Source organism: Rhinoderma darwinii, chromosome 7 (genome assembly GCF_050947455.1).
Source record: "Rhinoderma darwinii isolate aRhiDar2 chromosome 7, aRhiDar2.hap1, whole genome shotgun sequence".
Lineage (NCBI taxonomy): Eukaryota > Metazoa > Chordata > Amphibia > Anura > Rhinodermatidae > Rhinoderma > Rhinoderma darwinii.
This window is the reverse complement of record NC_134693.1, coordinates 95,464,612-95,489,511: the sequence shown is the minus strand read 5'-3', so window position 1 is coordinate 95,489,511 and position 24,900 is coordinate 95,464,612. Positions and strand designations below refer to the sequence as shown.

Below are 24,900 nucleotides of genomic sequence, written 5' to 3'. Positions count from 1 at the left end.
GCAGGTCAATGTCTATAGTTCATATAGCGTACCTGTGGCAGCTCGGACAGTAGCAAGGCAGGCTCGGCTGGGACTAGATAGCAGGTAGACTTCAGGCGTGATATACAGCACGGCACGACTTTGGCTCAGCACAGTTCTCGACCAGGATAGTATGGAATGCAGGGAACAGGAACACACTAGGAGACCATTGCATAGACAAACTAGGGAAACCACAACAACGTGCAGGCATCAAAGCAGGGGGCTGGACCCCTCTTATAGTCCAGGGTACTCACAGCCTGATGCTTCATCAAAGTCCGCTGCGCGCGCACCCAACGGGATCCGGCTGAGGTGGGTGGAAGTGAGCTCTGGCGTCTCCTGAGGAGGAGACTGGGGCCAGCGCTCGCTGACACATAGCTGCGGCGGTCATGGGGAGAGTAGCGCTGATGGCCCGAAGCCACGGACATGACAGTATCTCCCCTATTCTTGGGACCAGAGCGAGAGAGAAACTTCAGAAGAGTAGGAGCATTGAGGTACTCCTCTGGCTCCCAGGACCTCTCTCCTGGACCAAACCCCCTCCAATCCACCAAATAAGAAGTCTTTCCTCTAATTTTTTTGGTGTCCAAGATCTTCACCTTTCAAGGTGTCTGAAGGACTGCTGGAGGCAACCGCAGGGCTAGGAGTCTTGGTATAGCGGTTCAGAACCACCGGCTTCAGGAGGGAGACATGGAACTAGTTGGGGATCTTGAGGGTAGGAGGCAGCCGAAGCTTGTAAGCGACAGGGTTGATCTGCTGAAGGATCTCAAAGGGTCTGAGGAACCTGGGAGCAAATTTGCATGACGGCACCCTTAGTCGGATTCTCCTAGAAGACAGCCAGACCTTCGTGCCAGGGAGAAATTGAGGAGGTTCTCTTCTCCTTGTGTCGGCCTTCCGTTTCATGCGATCAACTGCCATTAGGATGGTGGATCGAGTCTGCTGCCAGATCTGCAGGAAGTCTCTAAAAGCAAAGTCAGCCGCTGGTACCTCGAAAGTATCGGGCACCGGGAGTGGAATTTGTGGGTGTTGGCCGTAGACCATGAAGAACGGTGTATTCCTTGTGGACTCGCTGATGTGATTATTATATGAGAACTCGGCCCACGGAAGCCGCTGCACCCAGTCATCATGCTGCTTGGAGATCGAGTGGCGTAGGTAGTTCTCCAAGATCTGATTGATCCTCTCGGCCTGACCATTGGACTGAGGATGGTAGGCCGAGGAAAAGTCCAACTTTACACCTAGGAGTCCGTAGAGGGCTCTCCAGAATTTTGAGGTGAACTGAACCCCCCCCGATCAGACACAATATGCTGCGGCAAGCCGTGCTGGTCGAATATGTGTTGGATGAACAGCTTGGCCAGCTGAGCAGCAGAAGGAAGACCGGTCAGAGGAACGAAGTGGACCATTTTAAAAAAATCATTCCACCACCACCCAGACAGTACTGCATCCGGCAGAGAGAGGCGGGTCCGTAATAAAGTCTATAGCGATATGCTGCCAGGGAGCATTGGGCACAGGCAATGGCTGGAGCAGACCAGCAGGTCTGGAGTGAGCAACCTTGTTGGTTGCACATACTAAACAGGAAGAAACCAAGTCCATAATGTCCTTGGGCAGCGTGGGCCACCAGAAATGACGAGCAATCAGATCCCGGGTCTTACGGACCCCCCGCTTGACCTGCCAGTCTAGAGGAGTGTCCCCAGCGGAGAATTCTTCCCTCCATCAGCGCACAACAGTCCTTCCCGGAGGAATGTCCCCAACTTGCAGGGGATTGACAGAGACCATGCAAGACGGATCAATAATGTTCTGTTGAATCTTAATGGTGTCTTCTGTCTCGAAAGACCTGGACAAGGCATCGGCCCTCACATTCTTGTCGGCCGGGCGATAATGGAGCTCAAACTGGAACCTGGTAAAGAACAGTGACCACCTAGCCTGACGAGGTTTCAGCCGTTGGGCCGTCTGGAGATAGGTCAGATTCTTGTGGTCTGTAAAAATTAGGATCGGATGAGCTGCGCCCTCTAGTAGATTCTTCCAGAGCCAATTTGATGGCCAGTAACTCCTAAACCCAAATCGAGTAGTTGCGTTCTGCGGAAGAGAAGAACTCATGGGGGTTCACCCATGCAAGAGCCTTGCCAGTGAGCAGAGAGATGATGAAAGCGACCCTTGCGCCATCAGACGAAAATGTCCTAGTATACAGGCTGAAGTGTATCTGGCACTGATTCAAAAATCCACAACAGGTACTTGCGTCCCCATCATAGCGGTCAGGAAGTGGCAAAGAAAAACGCGGGTCAACGCTGCCAGGAGGTGTAGTAGGAGGAACGGCAGCTTGTGCCTCCTTCCGACGTGCAAGAATGTTCAACGCATGGAGGAATTGGTCCTGTCGAGAGCGGAGGCCTAGCATATCCGCCCGCATTTCCTGTGACGTTGTCATGGTCTTGAATCGACCAGTGGGGTCCATGGCCGGAGCCTACTGTCACATAGGGTCTGTGGCCCCACTGGGCCATACTGCCTTGGCGGTATTGCAGCTCGCCAACAGGGCACAGGTCAATGTCTATAGCTCGTATAGGGTACCTGTTGCAGCTCGGACAGTAGAATGGCAGGCTCGGCTGGGACTAGGCAGCAGGTAGACGTTGGGCGTGGTGAAGCAGGACAGGTGTGGTGTACAGCACAGCATGACTTTGGCTCCGCACAGTACTCGACCAGGATAGTACGGAATGCAGGGAACAGGAACACACTAGGAGAGCATTGCATAGACAAACTAGGGAAGCAACAACCACGCTCAGGCATAGAAGCAGGGGGCTGGACCCCTCTTATAGTCCAGGGTACACACGGCCTGATTCTTCATCAAAGTCCGCTGCGCGCGCTGCCCCTTTAAGACCGTACGGGATCCAGCTGAGGAGTGGAAGCGAGTGCTGGCGTCTCCTGAGGAGGAGACTGGGGCCAGTGCTCGCCGACTCGTGGCTGCGTCTGTCATGGGGAGAGTAGCGCTGACGGCTCGCAGCCACGGGCATGACAATGGTGAAGGCTAGTAAGCCTTTTTTGGCCTGCATTTACCGCCATACTTTGAAGACCTACTTACGCATCGTGAGAGGATTGGCATCTGTCTGGAATTCTGTCACTCCTCCAGAAAGGGTTGGATCATGGTCTTGCCCTACGTTCATTTAAAGGGCAGGTGTCCTTTGTCTATACTCTTCAACCTACCACTGGCATCCTGATGTTCGAACTTTCTTGCAGGGGGCTGCTCATGCACTCCCCCCCCCCCTCCCCACTTGTTCCCCCTACTCCTTCGTGGATTTGACCTTGGTTCCAGACATGAAGCAGTCGTCTCCGTTTGAATCTCTGTGGGAGATCATCTTAGATCTCCTCACCTGGAAGGTGGTGTTCCTCGTGCCGGTGATGTCTATCTGGAGAGCTTCTGTACTTACAGTCCTGTCTTGTCGTTCCCTGTATTTCACTTTCCATTAGGAAAGGCAAGTGCTTCATACAAGGTCTTCATTCTTGCCTAAGGTGGTTTCTTCCCTCCAGCTTAATGAGGATATTTTTTTAGCAATCCTATTGCCCGTCTTCAGTGTATCCTAAGGAACGCTACCTTCACAATCTGGATCTCGTCCATTCTTTGCTAGTTTGCCTCTATCTCATTTCCTGATTTCTCAAGTTTGACTTCTTCTTGTTTGTGGTCTCAGAAGGCCCGAGGAAGGGTTTGGTGGTGTCACGAAGGATCTGTGCAGGGGGGCACGACGGCAGAAGTCATCTCTGTCTAAGTGTCATACTGTCAAAGTGTTCTGGCAGTTATACATGGCAGTTGGACAGGGTCAGTGACAGGTAAGCTGCATTACCAAATCAAACAAACTAGCACACATTCTAATTATTCGATTCAAAATGGAACCAGTTTACAAACAAAATACAAACAAACATGTTCACTACCGCACTCATCATTATAGCTGCTCTTGCTTAACCCCTTGCGTACCTTCGCCGTAATAGTATGTCGCTGGCCGCATATGCCAGCGTACCTTCGCCGTACTATTACGTCGAAGGATCAAACTGTCACTCTGTGAAATCACAAAGTGATAGCGACATGGCGGCAGCTGTCAGTGATAGCTGACCGCCTCTGTTGCCGTGCTGGGGACAGATCTGCATGCCCCGATGTCGGCGATTGCTGTGATTGGTCAGTCTTTAGAGACTGACCAATGACAGCTATCTATGACGTAGGAAACCGGAGAAAGCTCCTGTCAGCGTCTCTGATCTCCTCATTTCTGTGAGAACTGTGAGGAGATCGGAGAGTGACAGAACTACAGTGGAAAAACAGCGTTTTTAGTGCCCATCTGCCCTTTATAGTGCCCATCTGCCCTTTATAGTTCCCATCTGCCCTTTATAGTGCCCATCATCCCTCAGAATATAACTAATAATATTCTTTAGTGCCCATTAGGGCCCAGCAGCCCTCTCCAGTGCCCACCAGCCATCTTTAGTACCCACCAGCCATTTTAGTGCCCACCAGCAATCTTTAGTGCCCACCAGCCCCCTTTGCTGCTCATTATAGTGCCCATCAGTCCTCCCTAGTAACAATCAAACCTATATAATACTCTTCTTTAGTGCCCATCAGTATATTAGCCCCCTTTAGTGCCCAGCAGCCCTCTCCAGTGCACACCAGCCATCTTTAGTACCCACCAGCCATTTTAGTGCCCACCAGCAATCTTTAGTGCCCACCAGCCCCCTTTGCTGCTCATTATAGTGCCCATCAGTCCTCCCTAGTAACAATCAAACCTATATAATACTTTTCTTTAGTGCCCATCAGTATATTAGCCCCCTTTAGTGCCCATCAGCCCTCTTTACTGCCCTATCCTTTAGTTCTTCATAAAAAAAATATAAAAAAACAAAAAAAAAAAATACAAAAAAAGTTTTAGTAATTTAGTAGTAATTTTGTGTGCTACTTTTGCACGTCACAGTTTCCTTGCCAATACTGTTCAGGAATTTAGTTTTGCACGTCAGGGTTAGTGCAGTGTTATTACACACTCGTAATGTCTCGTCTATTTAGCGTGGAGGAGGCATATGCCATTTTATGTTCAGATACAGATAGCGCCAGTGAGGGTGGATCTGAGTTTGTGTTATCCTCCTCCAGTGATGAGGAACCCCCTCAGAAACGAAGCAGGGCTAGTGATCCGAATGAGCCCAGCACAAGTGACCCCAGCACCAGTGACCCCAGCACCAGTGACCCCATATGGCTACCGCCTACCTCTTACACACCTGAAATTCCTGCGTTTACCTCTGCCCCTGGCATAAAAATAAATCCAACTGACTTTCAGGAAATAGATTTTTTTAAATGTTTTTTTTTCGGATACTTTAGTTGACCTAATGGTTGTGCAAACAAATTTATATGCACAACAATTCTTAGGCAAAAGTCCGACATCCCATTATGCCAGAACCCAAGCTTGGCACCCAACCAATGCAAATGAAATTGCAACCTTCTGGGGGCTCTTGCTCCACATGGGCCTTGTAAAAAAGCCCACCATCAAATCGTATTGGTCCACAGATATTTTGTACGATACACCTGTATTCCGTGCTGTGATGCCGCGAAAACGTTTTGAGGCCCTTTTAAAGTTTTTGCACTTTGCTGACAATGAGCAGTGCCCCCCCCCCCGGATCATCCAAATTTTGATAGGCTGTTCAAAATTAGGCCCATCATCACATATTTTAATTTGGTTTTTGCAGAAGTTTATGTTCCTGAAAAAAACATAGCCATTGATGAATCGTTAGTCCATTTCAAAGGACGGCTTCATTTCCGACAATACTTGCCAAACAAAAGAGCCAGATATGGCATAAAAATATATAAACTGTCCGAGAGCCAGTCTGGATACACACACTCCTTTCGTGTGTACGAGGGGAAAGACAAACAGATTAGTCCCCCAGAGTGCCCCCCAGTTCTTGGCACAAACGGTAAAATAGTGTGGGACCTGCTGCATCCTCTGATGGATAAGGGGTACCACCTATACCTCGACAACTTTTATACCAGCGTTCCGCTTTTTAAGTGCCTTGTTGAAAGGAAAACAATGGCCTGTGGCACTGCTCGCAGGAATCTAAAATACCTCCCAAAGCCTTTTCTTGCTGAGAAACTGTCAGTTGGCGAAACCAGGGCACGATATGATGAAAATGTGCTCCTGGTAAAATTCAGGGACAAAAAAGAGGTCCTCATGCTCTCCACCATGCATGGCAACACCACAAGCCCAGTTTCAGTGCGTGGAACAAGCACCACTGTTTCAAAGCCTGTATGCATACAGGCCTACAACAAGCATATGGGAGGGGTGGATTTGGGAGATCAACTAATGAAGCCATACTGTGCCATGCGAAAGACGAAAGTATGGTACAAAAAACTGTCCGTATATTTAATTGAAATGGCCCTCCTCAATTCTTTTATTTTGTACCGAAGTGCTGGCAATCGTTCTAGGTACCTCGAGTACCTTGAAAAAGTAATTAAAAAATTAATTTTTAAAGACCAAGAGGAAGGAGCGAGTAGCAGGGCTTCAGGAAGTGAGGCAAATAGAATTGTCCCTGGCCAGCACTTCCCCAGTGAAGTCCCCCCAACCGAAAAAAAGAGCCATCCACAAAAACGATGTCGCGTGTGCGCGAAGAGGGGTATCCGAAAGGATACAATATATCAATGCAGCACTTGCCCCTCCAAACCAGGGCTTTGCATGAAAGAATGTTTCAGAATTTACCATTCTTCAGTGGACTACTAATTTTTTTCATGCCATTTTCAGGATGTCCATATAAACTTCATCTTAAATTTTATGTCACCTTCATTTAAAAATTGTCCACTTGTGCACCAATTGGATATATAAAACAAAACAAAAAATCATTATACCCCTAGATGAATACCACCATGGTGGCCCAAAATCACACAAGCAAAAACTAGGCCTTGAAGAGCCTCATGGTACACCTTCACTTCCGGGCCTCACCGTGTGCCTCAATACAAAAAGGTCCTATATAGGGTATCAATGAACACAGGAAAAAAAAATGAATGAATTGTGAGTTCTTTTTTTTCTCATTGGTGCTTGATACATCCCCAAAATGTTTCATCAAACCCACGCGTTTGTAAAATAAATAAAAATTAAAATTCTACCAATTTTGTTTTAATTCCTAATCTGAAAAGTTAAATTTCTCACTATACCACTAGATGAATACCTTGAGCGGTGTCGTTTTCTTAATTGGGTCACATCTTGTGAGTTTCCTCTATATTGGTACCTCATGGGCTCTGAAAACACAATATGATGCCTGAAAAATATTCCAGCAGAATCTGTGATCAAAAACCAAATGGTGCTCCCTCCTTTCTGACCCTTGCCATGTGCACATATAGCAGTTTACAGCCACATATGGGATATTGCTGTAATCAAGAGAAAATGGGTAACAAATTGAGCAGTGCTCTTTCTCCTATTGCCCCTTGTATAAATGAAAAGTTTGGGGCTTAATCAACTTTTTATTGGAAAAAATGCAAACTTTCACTGCCCAATGTTTATGACTTCTATGAAACATCTGTGGAGTCCAAATGCTCACTACACCCCTAAAACAAAATCCTCAATGGGTGTAGTTTCCAAAATGGGGTCACTTCTTGGGGGTTTCCACTGTACTAATACCTCAGGGGCTCTTCAAATGCAACATGGCGCCTGAAAACCATTCCAGCAAAATCTGCGCTCCAAAATCCAAATGGTGCTCCTTCCCTTCTGAGCAGAAGTTTATGACCACATATGGGGTATTTCCGTAATCAGGAGAAATTGCTTTACAAATGTTGGGGTGCTTTTTCTCCCTTTTTCCTTGTAAAAATGTGAAAATTCTATGTTTTTTCAGAAAAAAAGTATATTTTCATCTTCACAGACTAATTTCAATAAATGCAGCGAAAAACCTGTGGGGTCAAAATGCTAACTATACAGCTAGAAAAATTCCTTGAGGGGTATAGTTTCCAAAATGGGGTCACTTTTGGGGGGTTTCCACTGTTTAGGTCCCTCCAGGGCATTGCAAACATAACACGGCACCGAAAACCATTCCAGTAAAATCAGCACTCCAAAATCCAAATGGCGTTCCTTCCCTTCTGAGCCCTGCTGTGGGTCCAAACAACAGTTTATGACCACATATGGGGTATTGCCGTAATCGGGAGAAATTGCTTTACAAATGTTGGGGTGCTTTTTGTCCTTTATTCCTTGCAAAAATTCGAAATTTCTACGTTTTTCAGAAAAAAAAGTATATTTTCATCTTCACAGACTAATTCCAATAAATGCAGCGAAAAACCTGTGGGGACAAAATGCTAACTATACCGCTAGAAAAATTCCTTGAGGGGTATAGTTTCCAAAATGGGGTCACTTTTGGGGGGTTTCCACTGTTTAGGTCCCTCCAGGGCATTGCAAACATAACACGGCACCGAAAACCATTCCAGTAAAATCAGCACTCCAAAATCCAAATGGCGTTCCTTCCCTTCTGAGCCCTGCTGTGGGTCCAAACAACAGTTTATTACCACATATTGGGTATTGCCGTAATCGGGAGAAATTGCTTTACAAATGTTAGGGTGCTTTTTGTCCTTTATTCCTTGAAAAAATTCGAAATTTCTACGTTTTTCCAGAAAAAAAGTAGATTTTCATTTTCACAGACTAACTCCAATAAACATAGCAAAATACCTGTGGGGTCAAAATGCTAACTATACCCCTAGATAAATTCCCTGAGGGGTGTAGTTTAAAAAATAGGGTCACTTTTGGGTGTTTCCACTGTTTTGACACCACAAGACCTTTTCAAACCTGACAAAGTGCCTAAAATATATTCTAAAAAAAGCAGGCCCCAAAATCCACTAGGTGCTCCTTTGCTTCTGAGGCCTGTGTTTCAGTCCATTATCACACTAGGGCCACATGTGGGATATTTCTAAAAACTGCAGAATCTGGGCAATAAATATTGAGTTGCGTTTCTCAGGTAAAACCTTCTGTGGTACAGAAAAAAATGTATTACAAATGAATTTTGTAAAAAAAAATGAAATTTTCAAATTTCAGCTCTACTTTCCTTCAATTCCTGTAAGACGCCTAAAGGGTTGAAACACTTTCTGAATGCTGTTTTGAATACTTTGAGGGGTGCAGTTTTCAAAATGGGGTGTTTTATGGGGGTTTCTAATATATAGGGCACTCAAAACCACTTCAGAACTGAACTGGCCCCTGTAAAAATAGTCTTTTGAAATTTTATTGAAAATTTGAGAAATTGCTGCTAAAGTTCTAAGCCTTGTAACGTCGTAGAAAAATAAAAGGATGTTCAAAAAACGATGCAAACATAAAGTAGACATATGGGAAATGTGAAATAGTAACTATTTTGTGTGGTATTACTATCTGTTTTACAAGCAGATAGATTTAAAATGTGAAAAATCATAATTTCTTCATATTTTCTCTAAATTTTGGTGTTTTTCACAAATAAGCAATAAATTTATCGACAAAATTTTTTCACTAACCTAAAGTACAATATGTCACGAGAAAACAATCTCAGAATCAATTGGATAGGTAAAAGCATTCCGGAGTTATTACCACATAAAGTGACACATGTCAGATTTGAAAAAATGGGTCTGGTCCTCAAGGCCAAAATGAGCTGGGTACTCAAGGGGTTAACAATCCTACCACCCATTTAGGCCTTGCCAAAAATCAGTCCACATCAGTCCCTCTCTCCTTGCATCGCCCATGTACAGCTCCCATGCACTATTCACTTTCCTCAGTCAACTTAACCCATCCCATCCCACTGCTTAACATAAAAAACGCGCTCATAAATCACAGAACCATCTGCTGTCTCTCTCCATTCTCCTGCTGCTAGCTGCAGGGGACATCTCTCCCAACCCTGGTCCTCCCTTTTCTTCTGCCAAGCTCAACCACTTACCTGCCACACATAGAAACCCTGCTAATCTTTTTACCATTCCTTACAAAACACCTATTGGTACAGACAGGAAGCGATCTTGCTAAAAGTGTGGCAGACAATGCTATATTTAAGCCAAGATCTATATGTAAAACCAAGTTGACTTGGTGCATTGACCCTCAATGACTAATATATAACCTATAGATTTACGGGTACAATTAACACAAAAAAGTGTGGCGGAAAGAATATAAATTTTATTGACATATATCACAAACAATTAAAAATGAGTCATACAGAGCATGAAAAATAAAAACGTTCAAAAATCGCAGGGAGTACAGGTACAAAAAAGATGGGGACAAAGTCCAGTGAGTGTAGCAACCAGACTAATTATATTGTCGTGTGGTCTACACAGAGATCCAAACTGATGTTTTGTAACAAGCAACAATGTGCAATGACACTAATGTAAAGTGATAAACAATATGCAAGTCTGTAGCCAAACTTCAGTCACCCATATAACTGCTTGACAAGCTAGAGAGTAAAAGTAAGTATTGCTTGGAAATGAATGTTATGGTAAACACAAGCAGCACGGGAAAAGTGAGTTAAATGACATACCCATGATACTGATGGTATCCCTGCGATGAGAGACCGTCAAACCCGACGCGCGTTTCGGCGGGATGCATCCAGCCGAAACGCGCGTCGGGTTTGACGGTCTCATCGCAGGGATACCATCAGTATCATGGGTATGTCATTTAACTCACTTCTCCCGTGCTGCTTGTGTTTACCATAACATTCATTTCCAAGCAATACTTACTTTTACTCTCTAGCTTGTCAAGCAGTTATATGGGTGACTGAAGTTTGGCTACAGACTTGCATATTGTTTATCACTTTACATTAGTGTCATTGCACATTGTTGCTTGTTACAAAACATCAGTTTGGATCTCTGTGTAGACCACACGACAATATAATTAGTCTGGTTGCTACACTCACTGGACTTTGTCCCCATCTTTTTTGTACCTGTACTCCCTGCGATTTTTGAACGTTTTTATTTTTCATGCTCTGTATGACTCATTTTTAATTGTTTGTGATATATGTCAATAAAATTTATATTCTTTCCGCCACACTTTTTTGTGTTAATTGTACCCGTAAATCTATAGGTTATATATTCTTACCATTCCTTGTACGTCTTGTCTTCTGTCTATTTTAACTGTGCTCTCTGGAATTCTCGGTCCGTGTGCAACAAACTCACCTTTATTCATGACTTATTCCTTTCTAACTCTATAAACCTCCTGGCTCTTACAGAAACATGGCTACACCTGTCTGACACTGCTTCCCCTGCTGCTCTATCTTATGGTGGTCTCCACTTCTCTAATGCCCCCAGACCTGAGGACAGGCAGGGTGGAGGAGTAGGTATAATTCTTTCCCCACACTGCACTTTCCAGGTTATTCCCCCGGTCCCCTCACTCACATTTCCCTCTTTTTGAAGTCCACACCCTCAGACTCTTTCACCCTTTTTCCCTGCAAGTGGCAGTTGTCTACCGCCCCCCGGGCTCACCCCGCCAATTCCTGGATCATTTTGCTACCTGGCTTCCACAATTTCTATCCTCTGAAACACCCACTCTCAGCATGGGTGACTTCAACATCCCCATTGATAACCCAATCTCCTCATCTGTCTCCCAGTTTCTATCTTTAACCTCCTCCCTAGGTCTGTCACAACTTACTAACTCTCCTACACATGAAGACGGGCATTCACTTGACCTGGTCTTCTTCCGTTTCTCAGTTTCTGACTTTATTAACTCTCCTCTCCCGCTCTCTGACCCCAACCTTCTCTCCTTTACTATCAAATATTCTCTGCCTTCTAAGGCCATGCCTACATATCAGACATACAGAAATCTACATGCCATTAACAATCAAAAACTCATAGACAGTCTACAGTCCTCATTGTCCCCTATCACTTCCCTCTCCTATCCCAATCTGGCTGCCAAACTTTACAATAACACTCTCAAGAATGCATTGGATGAAGCAGCCCCCCTACACTCCGAACCCCCGACAAAGACAACGAAACGCCTCTTTGATACTTTTCACTCCCTCCTTAGTCCTAAAGTGCAGACGCCAATCACAGATCTCAGTGCTGAAGACCTGGCCACCTCCGCCATGATATTATCTCCCAGTCCCCGAGTAACATCGATCCCCTTCCCTCCCGCACTCCCCCTTCTTCACTTTCAGCATTTGACCCAATAACAGAAGAAGTAGAAGTCTCTAGGCTCCTCTTCTTCTTCTCGTCCTACTACCTGTCCTAGTGACCCTATCCCCTCACACCTCCTCCAGTCCCTCTCCCCAGCTGTCACTAGTCACCTGACTAAAATATTTAACCATTCTCTTTCCTCTGGTATCTTTCCCTCCTCTTTTAAACATGCCATTATAAACCCATTACTGAAAAAAACAACTCTTGACTCATCCAGCGCTGCTAGCTACCGACCAGTCTCTAATCTGCCCTTCATCTCCAAACTCCTGGAACGCTTGGTCTACTCGCCTTATCCGCTATCTCTCTGCTAACTCCATTCTAGACCCCTTACAATCTGGTTTCCGCCCTCAACACTCCACAGAAACTGCCCTTACTAAAGTATCAAATGATCTCTTGGCGGCTAAATCGGAGGGTAAATCCTCTCTCCTGATTCTTCTGGATCTCTCTGCAGCCTTTGACACTGTAGACGACAAACTCCTACTTAACATGCTCCACTGTATTGGCCTCAAAGACGCTGCTCTCTCTTGGTTTTCCTCCTAATCGCTGACCGCTCATTCAGTGGGTCATTTGCTGGTTTCTCAGGGATCAGTCCTAGGTCCGCTCCTCTTTTCTCTCTACACAGCCCCTATTGGACAAACCATCAGCAGATTTGGCTTCCAGTACCATCTCTACGCTGATGACACCCAATTATATACCTCTTCCCGTGACATCACCCCTGCTCTAATACAGAACACCAGTAATTGTCTGTCCGCTGTCTCTAACATCATGTCCTCTCTCTATCTGAAACTGAATTTTTCTAAAACTGAGCTCCTTGTGTTCCCACCATCTACTAACCTCCGTAAACCTGATGTCTCCATCTCTGTGTGTGGCACGATCATAACTCCTAAGCAGCACACCCGCTGTCTCGGGGTTATTTTTGACTCAGATCTTTCCTTTACTCCTCACATTCAATCACTTTCACGCTCCTGTCATTTTCACCTCAAAAACATCTCCCAGAATCCGCCCTTTTCTTACTGAGGAAACAGACAAAACTCTCATTGTTGCTCTGATTCACTCTCGTCTTGACTACTGTAACTCATTACTAGTCGGTCTTCCCCCTCACCAAACTCTCCTCTCTCCAATCCATGCTCAATGCAGCAGCCAGGCTCATATTTATGACCAACCGCTACACCAACGCCTCTAATCTGTGCCAGTCACTGCACTGGTTGCCCATCCCCTTCCAAATAAAATTCAAACTTATTACTCTCACCCACAAAGCTCTCCACAGTGCTGCACCTCCTTACATCTCCTCCCTCATCTCTGTCTACCACCCTACTCGGGCTCTACGTTCTGCTAACAACCTTAGGTTAAAATCCTCCATAATCCGAACCTCCCACTCCCGTCTCCAAGATTTTTCTCGTGCTGCACCCGTCCTCTGGAATGCGCTACCCCAGACAATCAGATTAATTCCCAATATCCACAGTTTTAAACGTGTCCTGAAAACACATCTATTTAGACAGGCCTATAACATTCCCTAATCTGACTCCTTTCCATGGCCCTCCTTTTAGATTGGTCATCAGAATAAGATTCCCTCACACTCCTTCTCTTCTTGTCAGTCATACACGGATACTGGCTGGTGACCGGCTCATGCAGCTTTATGTGCACCACCCCATGTGTATAAAAATGGCTGGACTATTGTACTGAACAAACACTGTTACACTTTGTGTCTCCCTTATTTCCTCATAGGTTGTAAGCTCTTGTGAGCAGGGTCCTCACTCCTCAGGTTTGACTTGTAAATTAACTTTGTCACTATGTAATGTCTGATATTGTTTGTTTCATGTTCCCTCTAAATTGTAAAGTGCTGCGTAATATGTTGGCGCTATATAAATAAAGATTATTATTATCTGTGGACCCACGGGGCCGTACCGCCTTGGCGGTAAGGCAGCCAGCCAACAGGGTGCAGGACAACATCTATAGTTCGTATCGGGTACCTGTGGCAGCTCGGACAGTAGTAAGGCAGGCTCGGCTTGGACTAGGCAGCAGGTAGATGTCAGGCGAGGTGAAGCAGTTCAGACGTGGAACATCACGACACGACTTTGGCACAACACCGTGCTAGACCAGGGTGGTATGGAAATGCAAGGAACTGGAACAGGAACACACTAGGAGGCCATCACATAGACAAACTATAGGGAACAACCACGCTTAGGCATAGAAGCAGGGCCCTGGACCCCTCTTATAGTCCAGTGTACTCACGGGTCAATGGTCATCAGAATGTCCGGTGCGCGCGCTGAGGTGAGTGGCTGCGGCTGTCAGGGGGAGGTTGGAGCTGACGGCCCGCAGCCACGGACATTACAGGCGGACTCTTAGGCTACTATCGCCCACTGGATTTATTTGACCATTTGGGAGGGCTTTTGGTACATGTAAGGGAACCCCAGTTCCGGATTACAGCCCATTCTTTTAGAAATGTTGGTACCTCCTGGGCTGTGCATCATCAGGCTTCTGCTCTGCAGGTGTGCAAGGCGACTACCTGGTCGTCTTCACACCATTCTCAAGTTCTACAGGTTGCATGCTTTTTGTATTAACGGATGCTTTCCTTAGTCACAACGTCTTGCAAGCAAAGTCTGTTTCCACCCCAGGGAACAGTATTTTTTTGGGCGTAATTGATATGATTGTCCTTTTCTGGGAGGGCTTTTTTTTTTTTTTTTCTTTATCCCTTTTTGGTTTTGTTTATTGTTTTCTTTTACTTGTGTATTGCTTCTCCTACTTATGTACAGACTGAATTAGCTCATTGTCTGAAGGCAGGGTATATCTTGTAGAAATTGTCCCAACACTTTTTTTTATTTATTTATTTATTTAAATTTCATGCGAGTCACATAAAAATTGATGTCACATTTCTATTCCTACCTATGTGGAAGCCTGCAATAGGGAAAATATACGGTAAGCTTATTTCAGAGGCCTCATGATCAGCTGAAGGGATTCCCATTTCCTAGCACTGCTACTGCTTCATCCTAGCAAGGGGTTGTGATATACTATCAATGTCGGGAAACCCCTTTAATGTGACATAAAGAGGTGTTGTCCAATAAGGACAAACCCTTTTAATCCATTTTTTTTTTTCCCCCTGCATTTCTAGTTAAATTCAATGCATTCTTGCACAGGTTAATTGGGTACATTCTACATCATGGGTGGGGGGAATATGGAGCGGGCTCGGGAGCGGTTTTACGTCTATGGGAGTTACAGAAACATCGTAGAGAAACACACTCTGCTGTTTTCGGAAAACCCGGCCACCTCGTAACCCAGTGGCCGGAGCCCAACATCTAAAGGTAGGATGGAGGATCAGGGTGCCCCGTTCTAGAGATGGGAGTTCCATCTCTGGTACCCACACCTATCTATCAGACTTTTAATTGCATATCCTATAGATATGCCATAAATCTCAGAAATGGGAATACCCCTTTAACCACTTAGTTGCCGTGGTCAATGGTGACCGTGGCATCTAATCTGTTAGACAGGGGGGGGGGGCCCTCTGTCCTGCCAAACATTGTAGATATTACGTAAATGGTTGGGAATAATACTTTAAGAAAAATATATTAACATTTATGATGCGTGGATCACCTAATGTTTAATGAGTTTCTAGTTCTAAAATGTTTTATGTAGTTACTTGAGTTTGACAGATGTTGTTTTTATTGATTTGTAAAATGCAAAATCCAACCTGAAAACGCCACATGTAATCCCAGTATAGTACAAATTGCTGTCATTTTGGTAAAGTTTTTTTCCTCTAATTATATTTGTGTCTTTTATCAGCATTTCCTACAAAAGCTGGTTGAGGATCTGTTTACAGAGGGTAATGACCTGTACCGTGAAGGTGAAGTTAAACTTGCTCTGGGGCAGTATACGGAAGGACTGACTGTGGCTGAGTATGCAGCATCTGAAGAATTTGTCCTTTCGCAAGAGCTGTTGTGTAGACTATTTGTGAACCGATCCTGTTGCTATTTTTCCATGGTGAGTGTAAATCGAGAGGCGTGTGCTACCAACAATTTGGAGGTATTGATGAGCTTGATGTTCTAATGGCATAAGCTGTATAAGGGCCTGTTCACATCAGCGGCGGGCTTCCGTTCATGGGCTCTATTCAACCTTTACGTTGGAGGAACCGATGAACGGGGAGCCAAACGGGAACCATAGCTTCCGTTTGCATTACCATTGATTTCAAAGGTAATGCTTCCATTGCAATTTGTTTCCGTTCTGTAAGGCTTCCATTTTTGTTAGCGGAAACAATAGCGTAGTCGACTACGCTATTATTTGCGCGACAACTGAAACTTTACAGAACGGAAACAAACTGTAATGGAAGTATTACCAATGAATTCAATGGTAATGCAAACGGAAGCTATGGTTTCCGTTTGGCTTTCCGTTCATCGGTTCCTCCGACGGTAAGGTCGAACAGAACCCATGAACTGAAGGCCGATGCTAATGTGAACACACCCTAAGGCCTCATTCGCACATTGCAGATTTAATAATTATTTTGCATTAGTATTTTTAAATTAAAACTAAGAGTGAATCCTAAGCACATGGGAAATATAATGAAACAATATATACTTCTCCACTTTGAATGAGGTCTTTACAGGTTTTTCCTGAATATTAGAAAAGGTCTGTTTTTTTTCGTTTATGCGCTACGATACCAGACAAAGTTCATGTATAATAGTGGTGCTCTGTGACGTGTCTTCTTCAGGGTCTCTTTGAGAAGTCACTGGAAGACAGTGAGAAAGCTTTGAGTCTAGACAAAGAGAACATGAGAGCATTGTACCGTAAAGCCAAAGCTCTGCACCAGCTTGGGAAGCACCAAGAAGCCTACGGTTGCATCAGCCACAGAATATTGGCGCTAGTACAGGTTGGTTAAAAAAAATTGGCTGCGGTTTGTATGTCTTTCTCAAGGAACTGACATGGAGCTTTGCTTTGATCCCTAGGATGAGAGTGTAACAGAACTTGCCCAGGAGCTTGTGCAAAAACTGGGACTAAAGCAGCGCAGAGCATACAAAAGACCACAGGTATATTGTAGAGTAACTTTATATATAGAACAGTAGAGTGCCATTTTTTTTATTTATTTTTCATTCGGTCTTTGAATAATATATGGCTGAATATATGCTTATGTGATTTAGTAGTCGTTGCTGTTATTATTATCTGAACATAGAAACAGCTGGCATACTTTTAGATGTAATCTTCCATTTCTAGCTGTGTAAATACTGATATTTACTTTTTTTTAAATTGTCACTATCATTCTGATCTCCCACCCTTTCTGACATTTGATGCGGAGACGCATGGAGTGTGCCTTGCGACCCTATGGTTCCTGAAGAGTTTCAGTCCCTGGTCCTATTTTAATTAATAGCCATACTGCAGTTGCCTCTTTAACTGTACCACTCAGTGTGCTCTCTGCGTTTCTCTGTGCTGAATGTCAAATTAGGAGGAAAAATGGAATTATAGTGACACTTTTTTTAAGGTGATTATTCGCTCTTCTGTTAAAGCGACCTTGATTTAGGTTTCACCATTGTTCGCTTAATAAAATGTATATGGAGGTTTGCAATATTATACTAGAACTAGTCCCTATGCACCATTAATAGCATAGTTACTAGTTCTAAATGGGTGCAAGTTTTTTGTTTTGTTTAACAGAAATTTCTTTACTGCTAGTCTCCTACAGGAGAAAAGTATAAGCTGACCATAAGGAGACAGCCTACAAGTTTTTTGAGTTATAGTAATTATTTTTTTTTTTTTTTTATTATGTCTGCAGCAGGAACTTGAGAAGTTTGGCTTGATTACTAATGGAGTTTCTGCAGGCTGTAAGGTAATTTCTGAACTTTATTTTTTCCTTTTTGTATTTTACATGTAAAAGACTTTTTAAAATGGTGTGCACATTATAAGCTGACAATACAGGCGTATAACAATACAACATGTCGGCTCAGAGGTTAGTACTGTTGCTTTGCATCTCAGGTCCTGTGTTCAAATCCGAGCAAGGGCAACATCTGCATGAAGTTTTTATGTTCTGCCTGTGTTTGCATGGGTTTCCTCACACATACCCAAAAAAATATATATTGATGGGGTAGCTGGTTTTCTGTGTATAGTATAGATGTGTGCTTGAGAAAGGGAAATTAGACAGCGAGTCCCATTGGGGACAGAGACTAATGTGAGTGATAATCTCTGTACAGCGCTATATAGGCAGCATGCAATAAATGATTATCCAGATGTCACATTTGAAAATTGTAGGATCTGATGTTTGTTTTAATCTAAAAAGGTTCAAATAATTGTATTATCTTTTTAGGAGGTTAAACTATGTTTTTTTTTAAATACACAGCACCAAATCCACTTCTTCTCCAGCATAAAGTTGGGGGAGCTTGTTGAAGATGGGTTCAAACCGCTCCCATTGATCTCAACAATACATCTAGCTTCAGTAAACCTCTAAGCTCCTCTTAGTGGTGAATGCAGGCAGTCTTGATTGGGAGAGGGCTGGCTTTCCTTAGTACAAAGAGCAGCAGCTAGGCTTTCCTTCACCCAGGGCATCTCTGTATCTAAATATCCTGTCCAAGGCAAAGTTGCTGGCACCCAGCGCCCAAGGCATGTGCCCGGGTAGCCCTATTCCCTAGTTACGCCCCTGAATAAAGAGGCTCAGTAGGTAAATTAAGGAACGCTGCTGTGCTTTATTAGCAGGGCCCAGTGGTCATAATCCCCTGATCAGCAATTTATGGCAATATCTGTAATGACGGGGGTAGGGAAACGGACAAGTGAGCCCTAATCTACCCGCCACTCTGTCCCTGCCTACTTGCAACGACCCGCCCTAGGCGACGGGGTACAACTGGGCGGCGGTTCCTACGCTCAGTAAGTGCACGAGACAAACAGACAAGGGAACACAAAGCAAAGGGAAAGGGGCAGTTGCCCACGGCAACACCGTGAGCAACAAGAGTGGTGAACGAGCCGAGTCAAACCAGGAGTGCACGAGGTACCAAACGCAGAGCAGGAGAGTAGTCAGTAAGCCAGGGTCAGTATGGAGCAGGATCAAATAGTAGAAGCTGTAGCTGGGCCAGGAAACCACACGAGAAGAATCACAAGCAAAGGAGGAACAGGAAAGGCAGGTATAAATAGACAGAGGGCGGGAGCTAGCTCCGTCTGGCCAGGCTGCGATAGGCTCTCCCACTCCTAAGCCTGCCATCCTGAGTGGTGGAAGATGGAGTCAGTCTCAGAGACATAGACTCAGGTGCAGACTGATTACCTATGGGCGTATACACAGAAGTTGTGCCTGGCAGATCCTTTACAATATCCTTGTGAAGGAAACCCCTCCACCTTGGTGTTGTGTTTCTCCACAGATGCCAGAAAAAAGCCAGCTAGTGATTTTGTTTGACAGAAACTAGACTCATAGGAGGATGTTTCTGATGGACAAGTCATTCCCTGGTTTTGATTTGTTCATGGGGATTTGTATCCCAATCAATTGCCATAAAATGGAAATGGGCTGCAAATTTTTTATAAATTGTATGACAATCCTTTGGTTCTAAAGAACTAGAAGTGTAAATGTAAAAACCTTGATCATGTTTTAAATGTGCAAGTCTATTTTTATTGATTTTATCTTGTTATATTTTTTAGACTTCAAACGGTATAGGATCGCTAGATGACATTTATACAGGTGAGCTTTGAGTCCTAGTTCTGTGACACGACAAACCATGGCAACAAATTATTAAACCCTGCAATTTGGATACTTGGCAACTTAAAGTATATTTTGGAGTTTACTGGTTTCAAACATTTTCAAATTCCATTACATTACAGTGCTTTAAAAAAGTATATGGCCCATTTTGTATTTGCAAATTTGTTTTATAATGGATTCTGATGGTTTTTTTTTAAATTCACAAATCAAGTTTATTGTAAAACATCAGAAGTAAATACTGAGCAAGTACAAGGAACAGTAGTGCAATACAGCAATGTGTCAGAAGAATCATGTTCAATCAATTAGGGCAACGAAAGATATCAAGTAAAGAAATGTTATGCAAAACTATAGCATACAAAGCAATATTAAGCAAGCAGGGTATCTGGTAATTTTACACATCTTGAATATTTAAGATCCAGCATGAAGTCAATCGCTACCTAATGTATAATACAAAGGGTTAACCAGTTAACTAAGTTCTTCTTTTACCATTACACGCATGCGCCGCTCCCTGTCTCTCATTGGTGCATCTTATCTTCACTATCATTCGCCGGCTCCTTACAGCTGGCGCGCCGATGCGTCTCCAGTGCCACTATTGGTTGTGTGCTCTCACACACCTCCAGAAACGTCATGTGACATGTCCATATCAGGATCTCTTTCCTGCCGCGCCGCCATTAGCCCCGTGTACCCCTGAGGACGTTACTTAGTAGCGAAACATGTCGGGGGGGGGGGGGGCTGTTAGGATTTTAATACCTACCGCAGACCGGACCCACTATTCCTGACTAGCTAATCTAACAATATAACTGGCTAGGGAACTACACATTATTCCTAAGTCAACCACTATTTCTGCCTGTAACTATACAGGTAACTGATAATTAAGTCCGGTGTTTTAGCTAGTGACAATTTTAACTCTATATCTATGTGGTCTGTCTGGCTATACGTAGCCCAATAAAGGTTATTATATTTATTATTTTTCATTCTCACTGTCAATTTGTAGTTGGTAAATTGGGCTTGGCTGCTTGCAGGCAACCTTCCTTTTTGCAACCAGTTAACTAAAACTCGAACAATTTCCACATGTAGAGATGCATAAAAATTGAACAGAAACATGTCCGGTAATATTCAGCAGAAGTTCAGGATTTATATCCATGCCGTGTTGAAAGTAGAGGTCCATAGTGTATATTGTATACATGGAATGTAAGAGGGGCCAACTGGACATGGGTCAAATATGAGCCATGTCTGTGGCAGCAAACAGATCAAGGGCTCGGGGGCGAACCAGAGATTCTGTGTTGGGGGAGCAGACCGTAGCAGGAGATTGCAGCTATCTATCCCAAATTTTGGTGAATTTGAGAGGACCGTTACTATGTTGGAATAACCATTTCTTGTGGGGTAAGATGCTACCAACTAGAGACAGCCATTCTACAAATGTAGGTGCACGACCAACCAAGTTTTGGCTAACCGCTTTTTGGCATAATATAATGTCTCCACAATACATGTATGGATATGACTGGAGTCATATTCCACATGGTCAGGAGTGAACAGACAGGTCTTTGGGCACAGCGGGACATCTCATCGTTCAGAAATTTGACAACTGGATCCCAGAACCTGGCTATCTTAGGGCAGGACCACACTAGGCGATGAAAGGAGCCTGACGTAAGGCCACATTTAGGGCATTCATCAGGGTAGTCAGGACGAAATCGATGTAATCTAGAGGTGGTATAATACGCCCTATGCAGTATGTAAAATTGTTTGAGTCGCTCGTTCTAGTTAGATGTTACAAATTTAGGGGAGGAGATGGCTCTGTCCCACTCATCCTCTGTCAGCGGCCCCACATCACCTTCCCATTTTGCCTTATGAGGAATGAGCATAGATTCTCTAAACTCGCTGGATAATAGGCTATAAAGTTGGGAAATCAAGTGTTTAACTGGGGGAGAGAACAGAAAACTAGGAAGTGGGAAGTTTTGGTACGTTATGTCCCTCGGGGCCCAGCTGAGTATCAAGTGCATGTTTGAACTTCAAATTAGAGAACCATTGGGAGAAGGGGAGCGTGAATTCCTCCTGCAGCTCTGGAAATGTCTTAATACCAGAATGCATGTATGAAAGATACGATTCCTATGCCAGGGGATATCAAAAGAAAGCTGCAATAATTCTGGGAGTGCTTTATAGTGCCATAGAGGTGTGCGCCTAGTGATGCCAGTGGAGTAGAACATGCGCTGGGACACATCCCACACCAGTAGGGCCTGGTTCAGGATCGGGTGGTTACGTAAGTTTCCACCGGTATTCAGTCGGCCACAAAACAAAATATGCAAAGGGTGAGCATAATGTGTACTAAATGGGGAAATAATTAGGGTCTGAACTCTGACACGCTTGGCTGCTCCCCATCTAGCCAGATGAGATAACTGACTAGCTATATAGTACCTGTCACGACCTGTGGGTATGTGGACCCACTGGGCCGTACTGCCGTAGCGGGATAGCAGCTGGCCAAACAGTGTACCAAGTAAAGTCTATAGTCCGAGCAAGGGTACCTGTGGTAGTACAGACCGTAGCGGTGGCTAGGCTCAGATGGGACCTTGGCAGCAGACACCAAGCGTGGTTTAACACAGCACGACTCCAGCTCTTTTCCGGCACAGGAACACGGTAGCACGGGATACAGGTAGCAGGAACGGGAACACTGGGAACAAGAAAACACTATGGGACCATTTGCTAGACTGACAGAGGAAAACACAACAATGCTCAGGCAATGAGTGAAGGGGCAGGGCCCTTCCTCTAGTCCAGGGTGACTAGACCATTCTAAACGTGTGCACTCTAGTGGTCACCTCAGGCCAGGACGGCCGTATGTGCTAGCATCTCTGGGAAAGAAGGAGTCGGCAGGATGAGAGGGGTCTGCGGACGTTACAGTACCATTTAACACTGGGGAAAGATACACCACCCTCATTCCATGGGGCGTATAGACGCCGGCTAGCCATCCTCTATCTATATTCACCTCCTTTGTATGGAATAATGGTACTCTCAGTACGCTGTAATAAAAGGGCTGGAAGGTATACAGGGTCTGCTGGAGAATATACAGGATTTTAGGCATTCGGGTCATTTTAATTAAACTCGCTCTCGCAGCTGTAGATAGGAGCAATTGGTTCCATCTGGCAATCTTGGTACGCAGAAAGGTAACCAAAAGGGTAATATTTAATGCTTTGAAAACAAAGACTGATCTGGAAATCTGTATACCAAGATACGTAATAGAGGTGGACCAGAGGAGTGGGGTAGAGATCACTGAGGCAACCGGGACTGATATATCTAATGGTAAAATATGAGACTTAGACCAATTAATAATTAAACCAGACATTGAGGCAAAACATGTCAGCGAGAGATAACAGGGTGTCATCGGCATACATGCTGAACTTTTCTTGTACAGAGGAGGTTAAAACCTATAATACGGGGTTCTTGTCTGAGTATTTCAGCGAGAGGTTCCACTGCCAGCACAAATAAGAGGGGAGAGAGGGCAACCTTGTCGGGTACTTCTATACAAGGGGAAGGGGTCCGAAGTCCAGCCATTTACTGCCACTTGTGAGGATGAGGCAGAGTATAATAATTTAACCCATTTTATAAATTCTGGTCCGAATCCAAAATTCGCAAGTGTTAAAATAAGGAAATCACATTCTATGGAGTCAAAGGCCTTAGCGGCATCCAGGGAGACAACGACACGAGCGCCTACATCCTTATGAGTGGACTGCAAATTAGTGAACAGCCGGCGAAGGTTCATGGCCGGTTCTGGTCCGGATGTATCAAAGACAGTATAACCATGATAAGCCGTCTAGCCAGAAGTTTCGCCATGATTTTTAATGTCAGTCTGGAGAAGCGAGATGGGGCGGTAGGAATCGCATAATTTAGGGTTTTTATCCGGTTTAGGCAATACTACTATAGTCTCCTCCCTCATTGAACTAGGCAGTTCTCCAGAGTCCAAAGTTGCCCGTTAAATATCCAAGAGACGTGTAGCCAAAAAATCAGCATGGGCCCTGTAAAATTCAATAGGCAGGCCGTCTCTACCGGGTGATTTAGATGTCTGGAAGGAGGACATGGACACCAGAATCTCCTGTACAGTAATGGGGCCATCTAAATATTCTCTGTGGGCAGGCGATAATGAGGGGAGGGTTATCTGCTCTAGATAATCATAGATTTCCGTGGAGGAGGCAGATGTGTGAGGAATATAATGTTTCATAATATGAGAGAAAGGTGGATAAAATTACCTTTGGGTCAGAGGACTGGGTACCATCTGGAACCTTGAGCAGTGATATCACAGGGGTTTCCCTATCACCTTTGGCTATACAGGCCAAAAGTTCACCACATTTTTCACCGTGTTCGGAACGATTGCTTAGAAAATAAGGCTTTTTTTCTGAGCGTTATTATTCAAAGAGGTGTGGTACAAACGGACTTTGCAAAGCCATTCCGATTTTATGATCCTCGGTTGGATCATTGATATACTGGATTTCGGCCGCCAAAGCATCGTTGGCCATTTGGAGTTATGTGCCAAACCTCTTCAAGTCATTAATTGCCACAGAGATTGCCCCACGTGCATATGCTTTGAAGGAGTCCCACACAACTAAAGTAGAAGCGCTGCCGTCATTGTCAAGAAAAAACAGATTCCACTTCGCCTAAAAATCGTCAGATGGGGGAAGAATTTTCAGCCAGAAGGGGTTCAATCACCATAGAATTTTTTGGGGCTATAGTTGGGAGTCTAATACGTTAACGACCAGGGGAGTAATGCGAAACAGACCTGGAAAGATACTCCGCAGAGTCCACAGCCACCAGGAGGGAAGTGTGTACTAGCATTAAGTCCATACGGGATAAAGCCTCAAATTGAGGAGTAAAGCAAAAATATTGTCGGGTAAGAGGGTTTATGGTTCCCCAGGCATCTGTAATATGGAATTCTAAAAGGAGAGAATGGAGGGAGCCGGAGATGCAGGATCTTGACCAGGGCAGGGGAACTTGTCTAAATGCTTATCCCAGGTGGAGTTAAAATCACCCAACCGGATACTAGGCACAGACTGGTGGGTGGTTACAAACGAAAGGATGGCATTAATAGTGGCAAGGGAAAAGGGAGGAGGAACATAAACCCCTATCAGGATAAATGGCTTCTGATAAAGGCGACCGTGTATCAGGA

The 24,900-nt window shown here is 44.5% G+C and overlaps 1 protein-coding gene across 5 annotated transcripts in view; it reads left to right on the top strand.

Moving 5' to 3' along the window:
- ZC3H7B (zinc finger CCCH-type containing 7B) overlaps positions 1-24,900 on the top strand; it is a 231,682-nt gene that overhangs the window by 43,940 nt on the left and 162,842 nt on the right. For all 5 annotated transcript variants that reach the window (XM_075833706.1, XM_075833704.1, XM_075833707.1 and 2 more), the window contains exons 4-8: positions 15,878-16,075; positions 16,800-16,958; positions 17,035-17,115; positions 17,853-17,906; positions 19,694-19,733. In XM_075833706.1, coding sequence (XP_075689821.1) covers positions 15,878-16,075; positions 16,800-16,958; positions 17,035-17,115; positions 17,853-17,906; positions 19,694-19,733 — 532 coding nt within the window. The remainder of the gene's footprint in view (positions 1-15,877; positions 16,076-16,799; positions 16,959-17,034; positions 17,116-17,852; positions 17,907-19,693; positions 19,734-24,900) is intronic.